Consider the following 14,490-nt stretch of genomic DNA (forward strand, 5'->3'; position numbering starts at 1 on the left):
CTAAAAACTCTAGAAGGTCCAATATTTGAAGAAACATCGTATGAGCTTTAGACGTATTGCCTTGGAAACGCACGTCAGCATGGCACTTATCATAGTACTTATTGTGTTGTCTAGTTCTGTCATTTAGATTTGTCGATTTATCGTTTTCGATGTATTGAAATGAGTGTCGCGCAAGCTATATTATTGAGGAAGCAGCAATTGTGAGTAAAAATTTGCCTGAATCAACTTTGGCTGTCATTTCAACTTATAATAGTTTAAAATACATGGCTGTATGAGCACGAGCAAGGCTGTAAAAATTTTACTGGCTAGCCAATAAATGTTTTCTGAAGCTCCTTGAACCTTTTCTCGTTCTCGCCACTGCCAAAATTGAAGATACTCCTTTTCATAATACATTTTAGATTTATCTCGTAACAAATCTAATTTGACCAATAAATCATTTGCGTCTTGCACAAAGAAAGCTGTCTTGATTACTTCTGAAGGAATATTTTCTATTAGAATTTCAACAGCCGCGGTCATACTGTCACTAAGTATTTTTGATGCAATCGACAGTTTCCTCTTTCATTAGTGTATATCTTTTCACATAAATAGACCATTCGGATTTTCTGCGAAGGTTGACATCTTGGACTATTGTCAATTTGATAGATAAGCTTCTCTCAAATACTTAGGATTTTATTGCGGACTATAAGATAAGCATATTTTTTTAATTTACTTTAAAGTATGATCCCTTATTGTTTACATCGGATTCTTCTTTTAGCAATCGTAGGTCCTTTACATTCGAACCAGCCTTAGCACAAAGGGTGCATGTAACTTTTGCGTCTGTTATATTAATTAAGTTTGATAATAATGCCTTCAATTATTATTTTTTATTTTAAACTTTTATTTAACGGTCCTTAACAAAGTAGTACTTAATTGGTTGTTTCCATTCGGAACCATTAATACCTTGCATCATTAATACTAACGCGTGATTAGCACTGTTTTTATTTCGTCTCAAACACCCCAAATCCTTAAAACCAACAATTTTATCAGTAGATTTTTTAATATTTTAAATTTGTAGTGTAACATTCGTTATTAAACATCGTCCAGGTTCTGTAGTCCTTAAGTTCATTAATTTAGTCGCAACGGGGTATATTGATCGAAGAATCATAACATAAACACGTTATTATAATCCTCGCTATCATTTCTTTATCCGTTTCGTTTATATCGTCGACGACACAGATTTTTTTCGCACTTTTTCAATGGGAGAATCGAGTTGATCGTTGCTGCGGCAAAACGTTCTCGGGCTCCGGTAGAAAGAAGCCCAACGTTTCATTGCGTACAAAGCCCTCACCACACGAGGTAATATTTAATTTTTTTTCGGTTCGCTAAATCCACCACGAATTTTACAGTTTTTGAATTTACTGGAGTAGAGGCCGATCCAGACTTTTGTCGAGTCCGAGTGCTAGTTTAACGGCACCATTTTGTGCTTTGCACGAACTTTGATTTCTGGAGGTTCCCAATTCTGAGAGTTCTCACCCATTTGGAGTCTATGTTTTTTTTTGCCCGCACGCTGCTCGATCGCCCTGCTCCAATTCTCACTCTGGCACCCCCTACCAACTGCCACCATCTCTGGAGAAACAACCAAGGTCAGATCTTTCTGATATTGTGTTCGCGCCACAAACATCAAATAACTGCGTCGTCAAAATTTCTTCAGGCCCCTCCGGCCACATATGAGTCCTTAATTTTTGAGGATAAACAAATTTGAACCAAGCTCGTAAGCTTGCTTGTAAGTGCGGTCCCTGTCTGATGTGAGTTGTGTTCAAGATAACGCTAGATTTGAGATAATAATTAGAAATCAATATTATTTATTTAAATCCATTAGATACCTTCTTATTTATATTAGGAATAGTTTTATTGTTTGTAAATATGTATTTATTACGTTTTTGGAACTAAATTGGTAGCTGTTAGTTTTAGTGATTTGATTTTAGTTTACTAACTACCTGGCGCCCACTAACCAGACTCTTTGTCACCTCGACACAAAATCGATTGTAGTTTATTGAGAAAATTGCGTCGACCTACGACCCGCGCCCAAAAACAAACTGAGAGCCGTACGCTGTAACCGTTGAGGAAAAAGTTAACGGTGCAGTAGATAACGATACTTACAAACATGAGCTTGTACAGTCTGTCTTTTGACTTAAGTTTTTCAATTCTCGTTGTTAACTAATCAAATAGCTCATCATTCATGCCAGATTCAAAGAGTTTGTTTTTTTTTTTTAATATTTTTTTATAATTTTTTTTTTACAAAGTTGTTTTCGACGGAAGTTTAAAAAAATGTTTTAAAAAGCATTAACATTTTGGATCTGTTTTGTGCATACCAAGGCAAATACTTTATTTTCGGTTGTTCATCTAGGATTTTTTTTTTCATACTGTTACGAAATCAACCCATACGTCGCCTCGGTAGGACGCCTATGGGTTTTCTAGTATGTGCGGTGATGATGAGTGACTCATCGCCGGACATGTAATTGTGTAATAAGTCTTGAAAGGCAATCTGCATTTATTGAGCTCAGAAATTAAAAAGGTTATATTATAACGGAAAAGACGACATTTTATTATTAAATACGTCTTTGTGCAACGCGTGCCACAGTGACGTCAGAATTTGCTAGCCACCGTCGGCTCCGTTTGAATCGGTTTTATTTTATTTTTATTTGCAAATTTCGACTCTATGTACGGCTACTATATCTATGCAAGCTATTATAATAATGAATTAATTTCCGTACAAGGATTTATGATTTTTTTTATATTTGAAACATGATACCGTTAGCTTCTTTATTAATTTGCAAATATTTTTTTGTGTTTCATTTAATGCTTGGGACGCGTAGTATATAATTCTTTCCGAACCATTGGAATGTTTTTGTGAAAGTACAACAGTAAGTGGTAATTTAGAACTGTAATGTACTAAAATATAGGATTTAAATTCTTTCTTGGCTAAAACATATGCTTTCTCACATTCTCGCGACAACATAAAACTAACATTATCTCGTAGTAATTGCTTTAAATGATGTAGAATTGTACTTAGGTTTTCTTTCCAATTCCAATGAAAAAACGCAATTTACTTTTATTCGAAGGCCTAGGCATTTTATCAGTCGCATCGATTTTATTATTGCATTTGTGGATTCCATTTTTTACAAACTCACGTTTATTTCTCTTAATTTTTATATTGTACTGATGAAGTCGTTCAAATACTTCTAATCTTTGTAAATGCACCAGATCATTAGGACCTGTAATTATAATAACATCTAGAAAAACTGAAACTTCAAGAATGCCGTTTAAAATATTTTTCATTTCTCTTTTCCAAATATCTGGAGCACTAGCAATTCCGAATAATAATCTTGTACTTACATTGAAATAGTTCTCTTGGAGTGTTTATTGTGAGTAAATACTGATCTTCCTGATTTCTAATTGTAAATAAGCCTGTTTTAAATAATTTTTGTAAATTTCTTTCTCCCCGCCATAGTGGCAAATAACTCATCAGTTGTAGACAACTGGTGATTATCTAATACTAAATGTAGATGTAATGTTACTTTAAAACCTCCACAAATGCTAACGGCTTTATTACACTAGTCGGCAAATTTTCAAGTTCTGTCTGGAACAAAGACATCAAAGGGTGATTTTTGTACATTTTGGGCTACTAAAAATACCAATCTACTTTCAGTTTTTGGCCATCACCCTCCAGTTTTTTGTGTTGGGCCGACATCTGTTAAGTTTAATGAAAAAATAACACTCACAAATTTTAAAACAAATTTAAAGGAAAAGTTTAAAAGAGAACACAAAACACTTTCAACAAAACTGAATAGATTCCAAGAACATTTCTTTAAAAATAAAAAAAAGATAAAAATTGTTTTGTATTTTTTTGGCGTTTGTAAGTATTTTCTGGAGTTTCTCTCATAAGAGTCCATCGTCAACATGGTTTGATGGCTCTCGCCATATTGTATAGTTGGATTCATGTATATTTTTACACACGTGACCAAAAGCTAACGTCCGAACCAGAGCTGTTCAAAGTACTCAACAAAAGTACTTGAAGTACCAAGTACAAAGTACTTCTTGAAATAGTGTTCAAGTAAAGTACCAAGTACTTACTTTTACTGAAAGTACTTCAAGTCTCAAGTACTTACCTCATGTAGTTGAAGTATAATCCAAGTACATTACTTCAAGTACTTGCATATACTTGAAATACTGAAAATACTTCAAGTACTTGAATATACTTGAAATGCTGAAAATACTTCAAGTAACTTACCTAATAATTTGAAATACTGCAGATTAACATAACTTTTTTGTTTCCTAAATAAGCTTAATGCATTTTTAAGTTGACATTGAAAAACAAACTATTAATTTATAACAAAAACATCGGCGCTGTATGATATTTTCTCAGGCTTCTGTTGCCTTTTTTTAATATTTTGAATTTTGGTTCACCACCAAAACGTTCTTATTTTTTAATAAAGTTGTGTTAAAAATATATGAATTTTATGAACCGGTTCCGTGTTTAAGTTTGTGGGTAGTTTACAGCACCCGTGCACAGGGCCGGATTTGTGAAACTGGAATTTTTCAGAAAAAAATTTTAAGAGCAGTGCGATACATATACATGCTCGTGACATAAAAATGTTTAAGACACAATGTTGCATTTTCAAAAAAAAACGTATGCATTTTTTAAATAAAAAATAAAATGCCTAAAACCAGAGTCCATTTTGAGCGAAAACTATACTCTTGAAAACTATCAAAGTGGTCGTTTTTTACTTTTGCGTTTACCAAAAATGCTCAAAATTTTCTTGGAATGAATGCCCCATATTCCTGAATATATCTGTCTGCCACTTACGTATTTACTATTCTAACAACTATTAAATTAAACTAAATACAGTATAATCCGGTTATAACGACATCGAAGGGACCTTGAAATTTTCGTCGTTATAACCGGAAGTCGTTATAACCGATGAATGCTAATTTTATAAATATTACAACTTTATTTAAACAAAATGTAATATTTAATACACGTACATAGGCGCAAGTCAGAAAGGAAAATACATCCAAGGATCATGTAGTAGTTATGAGTACATACTTCATTAGTCACATATACATACATATATGAACCTACAAATATATACTGAAATGTTACTTAATTTACGTAAAAAAAAATTTTTTTACTCTGCCCGGTACATTTATTTTTGTAATAAATACCTGGCAGTTTAGTGTCTAGTGTAGAAATACAGCTCAATAGTTTACTATCTTTTAAACCTTCAAAAGTAACGAATTTTTTTATAATAGAAACCGCTTGAAGGGCTTCGGCACATGATGGCACTTGATCACCAACGTCTTCATCGTCATTTTCTTCCAAATCTTCTCTAAGGTCTTCTGACAAGTTTTTTACAATGTCTTCTTCAGTTATGTCACCACAAATTTCTAAATTATGATCGACATTCACTAATTCTAGGAAGTCTTCGTTAGACACTGTTGTACTAGTTACATTATTAATCAATCGAGCCAAAGGAATGTCGTCTTCTTCATCAAAATCACTTTCAACTTGTATTGTCTCTTCATTTTGTATACTAAATCCAGCATTCCGAAAACAATTGGCAATTGTTGTAGGAGATACATTTTCCCATGCATCAGAAATCATAAGAATGGCGTCCAAGAGCGTTACAGCACTCTCTTTCTCCAGTTCTAAATGCCTAATTGTTTCTAAAATCTGCATTCTGCGGTAATGGGTTTTAAGAGAATTAATAACGCCCTGGTCCATTGGTTGTAAAACAGATGTGCAGTTTGGTGGTAGAAAACACAATTTAATTGCTTTTAAATTTTCCACGTGTGGATGCGCCGGACAATTGTCTACCAATAATAAAATTTTTTTAGAACGTTTTTTTAGTTCTTGGTCCCAATCGCGGATGAACTTGGTGAATAACTCGGAAGTCATCCATGCCCTCTTATTATGTTCATAGACAACAGGTAAACTCTTCACATTTTTAAAACATCGTGGTTTTTTTGATTTTCCTATAATAAGTAACTTCCTTTGTTCGCTTCCTGTCATATTTGCAGCTACTAGTACAGTAATTCTGTCTTTCGCCATTTTACCTACCGTGCATTTTTCTCCTTTAAATCTCATTGACTTATCGTATGTCATTTTGTAGAACAAACCAGTCTCATCGGCGTTGAAGATTTCGTCATCTGCATGACCTCTCCTTATTTCTTGAAAAACAGATTGCAACCACGATTCAGTAACACTAGCAGGTACACTTGCCGCTTCTCCTGATATTTTTCCAAAAACGATGTTATGACGTGAACGAAAACGGTTTATCCAACTTTCGGTGCACTGAAACTCATGTTTTCCCAGCAGTACAGCGAATTGATTAGCTTTTTCTCTTAGAATCGGTGTAGTGATGGGTACATTTTTACTTGTTTGGATTTTAAACCATTCTAATAAAGATTTGTCTAAGTCATCATGTTGTGAATTTCGAAGTTTCTTCGATTTTAATGTGTTCTTATTAAATCCAAGAATTATCTTGTCTTTATTTTTCCAAATTGTTGATATGATCGAATGTGCAACGCCGAATTCTTCAGCTGATTTGGCATTACTTTCACCATTCTCCAATCTTGCCACTATGGCTCCTTTTTCTTCAATAGAAATAATTCTCCTCTTTAATTTCGACGTTGAAGACATTGCACAACTTAAAGTAGACACAACTCTAATCAGTCAGACCACTTTATATTGCTGAAAATGTTGAGTCTACTCGAGGCTCGAACACACGTGCATAAAAATGCAAACAATGCAGTTTTAATTTCCCCTTCTTTCTGGTTCGTATCTTGAACAAAGTTGTGCAATTGTCGCTATAACCGGAGGAAAAAAAGTATTGTCCAGTAAGTTTTGGTCGCTATTGCCGGATTCGTCGTTACAAGCGAAGTTGTTATCTCCGACTTTTTTTACCCTACTGTATATGGGTTTCCAAACAAGCTGGATCAATTCCGTCGTTATATCCGGCTTGTCGCTACAAGCGGAGTCGCTATAAACGACTTTGACTGTACGGGTTTCTTATGAAAACATAATGGAGCTCCATTGATTCAAATTCCAGTCTAGGTGCTCAGTTTCAAAACGAAGCCGAATTTGGCGATTGGTTACGGTCAATTTTGGACCAGTTGCTGGTGGGCGGGGTGTCATATTCCTCTCCCGTAATCTTCTTCTCACTGTCCATTGACTAATATTCACCTCTCGCAAGTCTCGAAGTTGTTGCTGGATTTTAACACCATTTAATCGCCGATTTCGCAGAGATATTAAAAAAAATAATCGGTCATCACGCTGTGATGTACGAGCCCTAACAACTAAATATTGGGACGACAATAATTTTTTATAAAAAATCGTTAAACTTTTTAACAAAAATGTAATTTATTTTATATAATTACAATTTTAAAATTAATTCGTTTTTCAAAGCTGTTAATGTTTACAGCACAATAAATACTGATTTCTAACTCAAACAGTGACATAAAACTCTAAAACAACGTAACATTTTGCGGCACATAAATATTGGGACAAAGCAAATTCAGTAACTGGTCACATCTCCTTTTGCCTTAATAACTGCATGAATTCTTGCCATCATACTTTCAACTAATTTTCTGCAATACACAGGAGTTATTATCGTATCCCACACTCGCCAAATTTCTTGTTGAAGATTGACAATCGCTTGTCACGGATGATTTCCTAAATATTTTTTATTTCACGCCATAGCGTCTCTACTAGATTAGGATCTGGGCTATTCAATGGTCAGGGCAGTACATTTATAGTACTATTCTTGGTAATAAGTGTTGTAGGTGTGTAACTTTAAGCATCATCCTGTTGAAAAATATAAATACCAACAGGATAGATGGCTTCAATAGTTGTTAATATTTTTTTACAAAGACTCTTGACATTTGTTTGCATTTGTAATTTTCCTTCAATGAACGGTGTTAACTGGTCTTTAAATTCCGTTAATAGACATGCACCCCCAAACCATTTTTCCGCTTGCAAACTTGACTGTTTGTTTGAGATAATCCATATTCAAATTCCTTTTTGCTTTTAATAAATCTTTTGCGACTATTATCTCACCTAGACATCAAATTTGGACTCAGCGTTAGATAGTATTTTTCTCCAATTTTTATTTTGACCATATTAACCGATTTTCTTGTGGGCAGTTGCTAATTGTGGTTTTACCTTAGCCTAAAATAATATAAATAAATAATAAAGTCCATCAAAGATAGTTTTATTTAAGATTTACAATGTAAAAACCAAGGCCTGATTTGTGTATCCATTCGCGACAATATTCTATGAACGGTGCATTTCTGATTTTGATAAGGTACTAAAAAATAATCATGTATACTCGGAAGCGAAGACGAGCATACTTATGTTATAATTCCCGAAGGTTGACAGCTTCGACGTCCGCGGTTACAGCGTTTGTGATTCGTCTGGCGTCTGGTTCGGTTTAGCCCTATACTAAATACATTGAAAACATGGTCCCGGTTTCCGGAGTTGCATTTTAAAAATATGAGATATATCGCTTTAAAAAAATTATATTTCGAATTAACAAACTTCAGTTCAGGGGACCTCCATATTTATATTCATATCTAGTATGCAGTTTTTACAAAAAAAAAATTATAAAGTTGAACAACTTTTACATCACATTTTAACCGACACATTGATGCATTTTTTGACGAAGTGCTGAAGTTTTTTGCATTCTGAGATAGGAGGTCCCCTGGGGAAAAGTGTCAGCTTTCTTTTGATACCATTTATAATATTAAAAAATCCACGACTGAGGTAAATAATTCGCGAAAAGTCAAAATCTACTGAAACGAGAAATCGGCATTAAACAAGCTGTGATGCGGTAGCAGAATGCAGATTTACTTAGATTCTGACTTGGTTGGAGATTTCAGTATTTTAAAAATGCAATTCCGGAAACTACGACGATGTTTTCAATGTATTTAGTATTGGACGAAACCGAACCAGACGCCACCCTTAAGAGATATAATCAGAAGGTTGCCATTTTCCACAATATTAAATTTGATTCTAAACAAATAAGGTCACTGCACCCAGACTTTATTTTCACTCAATCGTCACTTGAATTTTTACGGCGTATGTCTAGTCCGTGAACTAAGTTGCAGACGAAGTCAAATAATTCTTTCGAAATGTTGTATTCTCCACGAATGACGTCGTCCACGGTCAGATTTTGTGGCAACTTATTGTTGTCTAGAGGTGTTACGCGATTTCGTAATTCGTAAGCTACTTCCTTTAATTTTTAACACAGCAACTTCATTAACTTATTGTGAGGTATCCATGGCATACTGATAGATAAGAATCTTCCTATGCGTTCCGATGGACAACTCTATTAATTGTAATACGATCACCAAAAGGACTTTGTCGAATATCCAAAGGTACATCCTCTAATAATATTGGCAAATGGCTTTCCCAAAAATGAAAATAATTCTCTCTGTTTGGTTTTTCCGGTCGAACATACGGTCTTATTATTTGATTACCTATTATTCCGGCCCAAATGTTTACTGAAAAACGTTGTTGAAAATGCGTCTCGTAAATCGCGTGAGGATTCGCATCTGCCCAGCGGTGAATATTATAAAATTAAGTATTCTATCTCTGGTAAAACAGCATTCGTCTGTCATCAATGTGGAAGAAAGAAATCTGGGAGTTTCAGTATTGCTATTCACCATCCATCGGCAACAGTTTTGTCTACCAATGAAATCGTTTTGACGTAAATTGTGCACTCGCTAGAGGTGGTACGGGCACAGAAGATATTCTTGTAGCGTTCTCCATACAGTCCAGTGACTAACCTCTATTTCTCGAGCAATTTCATGCATACTAGCTGACGGGTCTTCTTTAACACGATTGATAATTTGCTCTTCAACATTAACTATATCTGGATCTCGACCTCGTCCGATCTTGTGATTTTTGGGTAAAACTGATCCTGTCTCCCGCAACCTTCTATCCATAGCAGAAAAGGTTTCGCGATACGGTTGTTGACGCCCAGGAAAACGTGCAGCATACCATCATACTGCAGCTCTAGCATTGCCACCACACTCCCCATAAACAAAATGCATGTCTACATATTTAAAAAAAAACAACCAGACATTTGACGAAATATACCAGTTGCAGGTATGTAGATACATTCGAAACACTGGCAATTAATGCCAATATTTCTCATTGTAGAAACTACTGCCATTGGTTACGTGCGTGGTGCAATTTTGAATAGCGACGAAACGCCCGACCGGAGTTAGGTTAGCCCCTGCAAATGTTAACACTGCATTGGCTAGGGAATGGGGCATAAATGCATGGAATAGCATTATTATTGATACGATGTTTCAAGAAGAAGTTGGATAGCTAGAAAATATACAAGACATTACTATGGAATTTTTGCGCAAAGGTGGATTCCCATTTGTCTGTCGATGTGTTGAATAAACATCGATAGTCCTTCTAATCATGGAGAAATCTACGTTCATCGTCATGGCCATGATTCATTAAATGTCATGATGATATGCGGCCCAAATAATTATTTTTATGCAATTAACTAACGCAAATTGGCTTGGAAGCGTCCACGATTCGAGGGTCTTGCAAAATACCGCAATTTATAGAAGGTTTGAACAAGGATGGATGTTTTTTCCAGGAACAGTCATTTTGGATGACTCAACTTACGTAGCATAACTCCTTTCCACAGAAACCTTGGTGCTGAAGATGAAAGCGGTACAACAACGTCCATACATTGATAAGGAAACTGGTGGAAGATTATTATTAGGGATGTACCGACTAGTGGCCGAGCGGTCGGATAAGCCGACTGTTCGGCCGTTTTTCGTCGTCGGCTGACAGTCGGCGACTAGTCGGCAAAACAGCCGATTGGTCGGCCTTTTTTTAATAAAATTAAAATATTATATAAAACAATTAATTGTGTGATTCTTTATTTTCCTACTGAGTTACTAAAACAAATTAAATGTAAAATCATATAAACAAACTTAAACACATTGTTTGGTAAACAAAGGAACTTTAATTATTCTTCTTATTAAAATTAAACAAATTTTTAATTGTTAACCAACGGTAAATTATGATGTAGGAAGGTCAAACTTTCTGCTCTATCCGGTAGTAAACGATTTCTTTTTGTTTCGTATATGTTTCCAGCTTCGGAAAACAATCTTTCACTATATACAGTGCTTGCAGGGCAACACAGATATATTTTTGCGGTTCGTGGAATTTGTGGGGTAGCGCACAGTAGGATTCCAATTCATGTGTAGCAGAAGATTTTCTATCGCTATGTTTTATTTGCTTGGATACTATTTTTTCATAACAGTCCCAAAAATTGCGATGGACGATAGATTCTCGCTGGCTTTCTTCTGGCACATCTGGATTTCCATTTCGAGGACTGTCTCTTTCTCTTTTGCATTCTGTTTCGGCGCTATATTTGAGAGAACTGTGAACGCACACTATTTACATTCTCTGAGTCAAAAAATTGAAGTTTGTATCTCGGATCTACCAAAGTTGCCAAGGTAAATAGTTTGTTTTCTTCTAAATGAAATCTTGTTTTTAGACCTTCTTTTAATTATGTCTTCATTCTCATTATTTCTTTATCATCGTCCACATAGTTTTCTAAGTAGAGTAGCAACGTTTTTATGTGAGGAATAACTTCGGATATGGACGAATAAGTAGAACTAATAATTTTAGTAACTTCTTCAAAAGGCTTTAACAACGCGATGCATTTTTCAAGCAACTTCCACTCGTAAGTGACTAAATTGTCAAAGTTAACACTATTTTCCGTCAGGTATAAAGAAATCGCTCGTTTTTGTTCAATAACTCGGGATAACATATAATATGTGGAATTCCATCTAGTGGAAACATCTTGAATAAGCTGATGATTTGGCAAATTTACCTCATTCTGAATAATTTGGAGTTTTTCTTAAGCTGATCCAGAATGATGAAAATGAGTTACAATACGTCTAGATTTTGAGATGGCTTCTTTGATAATATTTTGTCCATTTTTAAGAGCGTCATTAATGACCAATTGCAATGTAAGTATAAAACATGCAACTGGGGAAAATACGGAATCTTCTATTGCCTTTACTACATTCCTGCCATTGTCCCGTACAATAGCATGAATTTTGTTCTGATCAATTTCCCAAAGAGCACGAATTTCTTCTAAATATTGTTTTATATTTTCACCCGTATGTGAACCTAAAAAATGTTTTATTTGCAATACTGCGTGTTGAAAATTGAAATTGTCGTCCAGCCAGTGGGCACTGAAGTTTAAAAAACTTTGTTGGTTATTCGTGTTGGTCCATAAATCGGTTGTAACGGAAATAGCAGTAGCATCCTGAATTGCAGTTTTTATTTTTAATTTTGTCTCATTGTAAATACGCGGAATTATGTTTTCAGAGAAATATTTTCTGCTAGGAATACTATATTTCGGCTTTACTAGTTTCATAAAATCCGTGAAACCATTTTAGCAATAGAAAGATGAATTTGGAAGGATCTGGAATCATCTAGTGACCACTGCACTGCCAAACATTCCTGAATACTTTGTTTTGACAGATGTTCCTGTGATGATTGGGCTGAAGTGGAAGATGTAGATGGTACTGGTTCGTCCGAAACACTTTTTATGTTGGATCTCAATTGAGACACTAGACCACTGTGTTTATATTTAATATGAGTTGTCATACTTGAGTTATTGGCCGTTTTTCCTACACCACCGCGAGAAATCACTGCTTGACACTGATTGCACTTTACTTTTCCTGGACTGTCTTTTACATCTTCGAAAAATAACCATATTTTGGATTTTCCACGGGACACAGCGAAAACAGATCAGCTGAGAGAAAACCGAAATACAGTTGGTTATGTCGCGCGGGTGGTGGTGTGAATCAGACGAAGGTCGGTGCTGAACTCACTTTATTTACACTAATTACAAATGCAATAAATTTACCCTTCAAGGTTGTTGCAAGGGTAGGGTGTAAAACCCCAAAGCCGGAAGTATAGTTACCGTATTCGAGATACACCCACATACATTTTTATGGGACCAATCACTCAAAAATCGGTGCTCCTGAAACCGCAACCATAAATTATGAAAAGGGCTTGACAGGTCATTTTATACAGAGCCGTATTCGGGTTGAGTTGAAAGTTTTACCTGCTTTCGGTAATGTTATAGATATAGGTAATATATCAACAGTCTTCGATTTTTTCACAGAGAAACCAATAAATGAAGCAAACACAGGTGCCGACAAGTTGAATATGACCACTTGAGGTAGTCAGAGAAATAGAAAAAAAAAACACACTGTCTGTCGCATTTTACTGTTCGGTTTTAGCAAAGCCGAACAGTCGGCCGACTAGTCGGTTTTTACTGGCCGAACAATCGGCTAGTCGGTTAGTCGGCTAAACCCACAGTCGGTACATCTCTAATTATTATGGGATACTAAAAAAAAGATTTCTGTGTTTAAACCACCTACGGGCAAATCATGAAAAGGTGGCAAGGATTGTGCTGGCATGTGCCAGTTTGCACATTGTCGCAAAAATAATTCGAAGAGAAGATCACTACCCTAATTACATAAAAATCAACAACGATAACCCAGGCGATGATAAACTAACGCAAGAAAATAATAATCAACTTTTGGTTGAACATACCGAAAGAAGAATTAATGAGTTATTGCGTTACTTTAGAAATTAAATTAAAGATGTGCAATAAGTAACCGAACTAATAAAAATAACAATTTCAATGAAGTAAATATAATGCATTATTATACAGGGAGGTATGTACTACTAACAAAATATTCAATATTTAACCCCATGCATTGCAATATTATTCATTGTTTTCTGCCCATATTGCATTAGGCTGTATTCATACTGTTGTGCAACTTCGAGAGATATTTTCTTGTTTAATGAGGAAGATTGGGAGGATTTTTTATTTGGAAACGAATTCTATGCCTTTTTAATTAAGGTACTCCAAGACATTATTTTAACAATGGGTAGTAGCAAGGTCAGATGAAGTTTGGTTTCCGCAACGCTTTTTTTGTGTTGAAATTATTTGTACAAATTATCTCATTGTGAATATAGCTTTAGGGTCGGAGCAATGATAAAATCTGTGACCCGGTTTATCCACATAAGTTTCGTCGTTTGTAATTAAGATTTTACATCTTACTTTATCAGCAACATACCGTGCATCAGATTTTGCCCTGCTCTTTTGGTTTTTAAAATAACACGGAAACGTTTTTTTGGTTCTCGCTTTAATGTTTAGTTCTTTGATTCTAATATGTGACACCGTAGAAAAAGGAATTTTTAACTGGTTGGCTAAATTCCTTACTGACGTCCCTGGTTGTTTTTTAATAAACTTCTATAATCTTTCGTATGACTTGTGGTCGTCCGCAAAGAGATTTATAATAAATACTAGAATTGTCTTCATACTTTTTTAAAATATCGAATGAAGTGCTTTTGGGCACACCTTCAACGATAAAGTGAGCATAAGT

General features: G+C 35.0%; 1 protein-coding gene across 1 annotated transcript; it reads right to left on the reverse strand.

Annotated features, from left to right (window-relative positions):
* Window positions 1-1,438: 1,438 nt before the first annotated feature.
* Window positions 1,439-6,682, reverse strand: LOC135143237 (tigger transposable element-derived protein 4-like). The gene is made up of 4 exons (XM_064075117.1): window positions 5,206-6,682; window positions 5,026-5,118; window positions 3,090-3,254; window positions 1,439-1,605 (listed from the first exon to the last, which is right to left on the reverse strand). The coding sequence occupies exons 1-4, from the start codon at window positions 6,680-6,682 to the stop codon at window positions 1,439-1,441; spliced, it is 1,902 nt and encodes a 633-aa protein (XP_063931187.1).
* Between the last annotated feature and the right edge of the window lie 7,808 nt (window positions 6,683-14,490).

The sequence above is a fragment of the Zophobas morio genome, unplaced genomic scaffold, assembly GCF_036711695.1.
Source record: "Zophobas morio isolate AGI-343-1 ecotype UQ-CSIRO unplaced genomic scaffold, CSIRO_AGI_Zmor_V1 ptg000058l, whole genome shotgun sequence".
NCBI lineage: Eukaryota > Metazoa > Arthropoda > Insecta > Coleoptera > Tenebrionidae > Zophobas > Zophobas morio.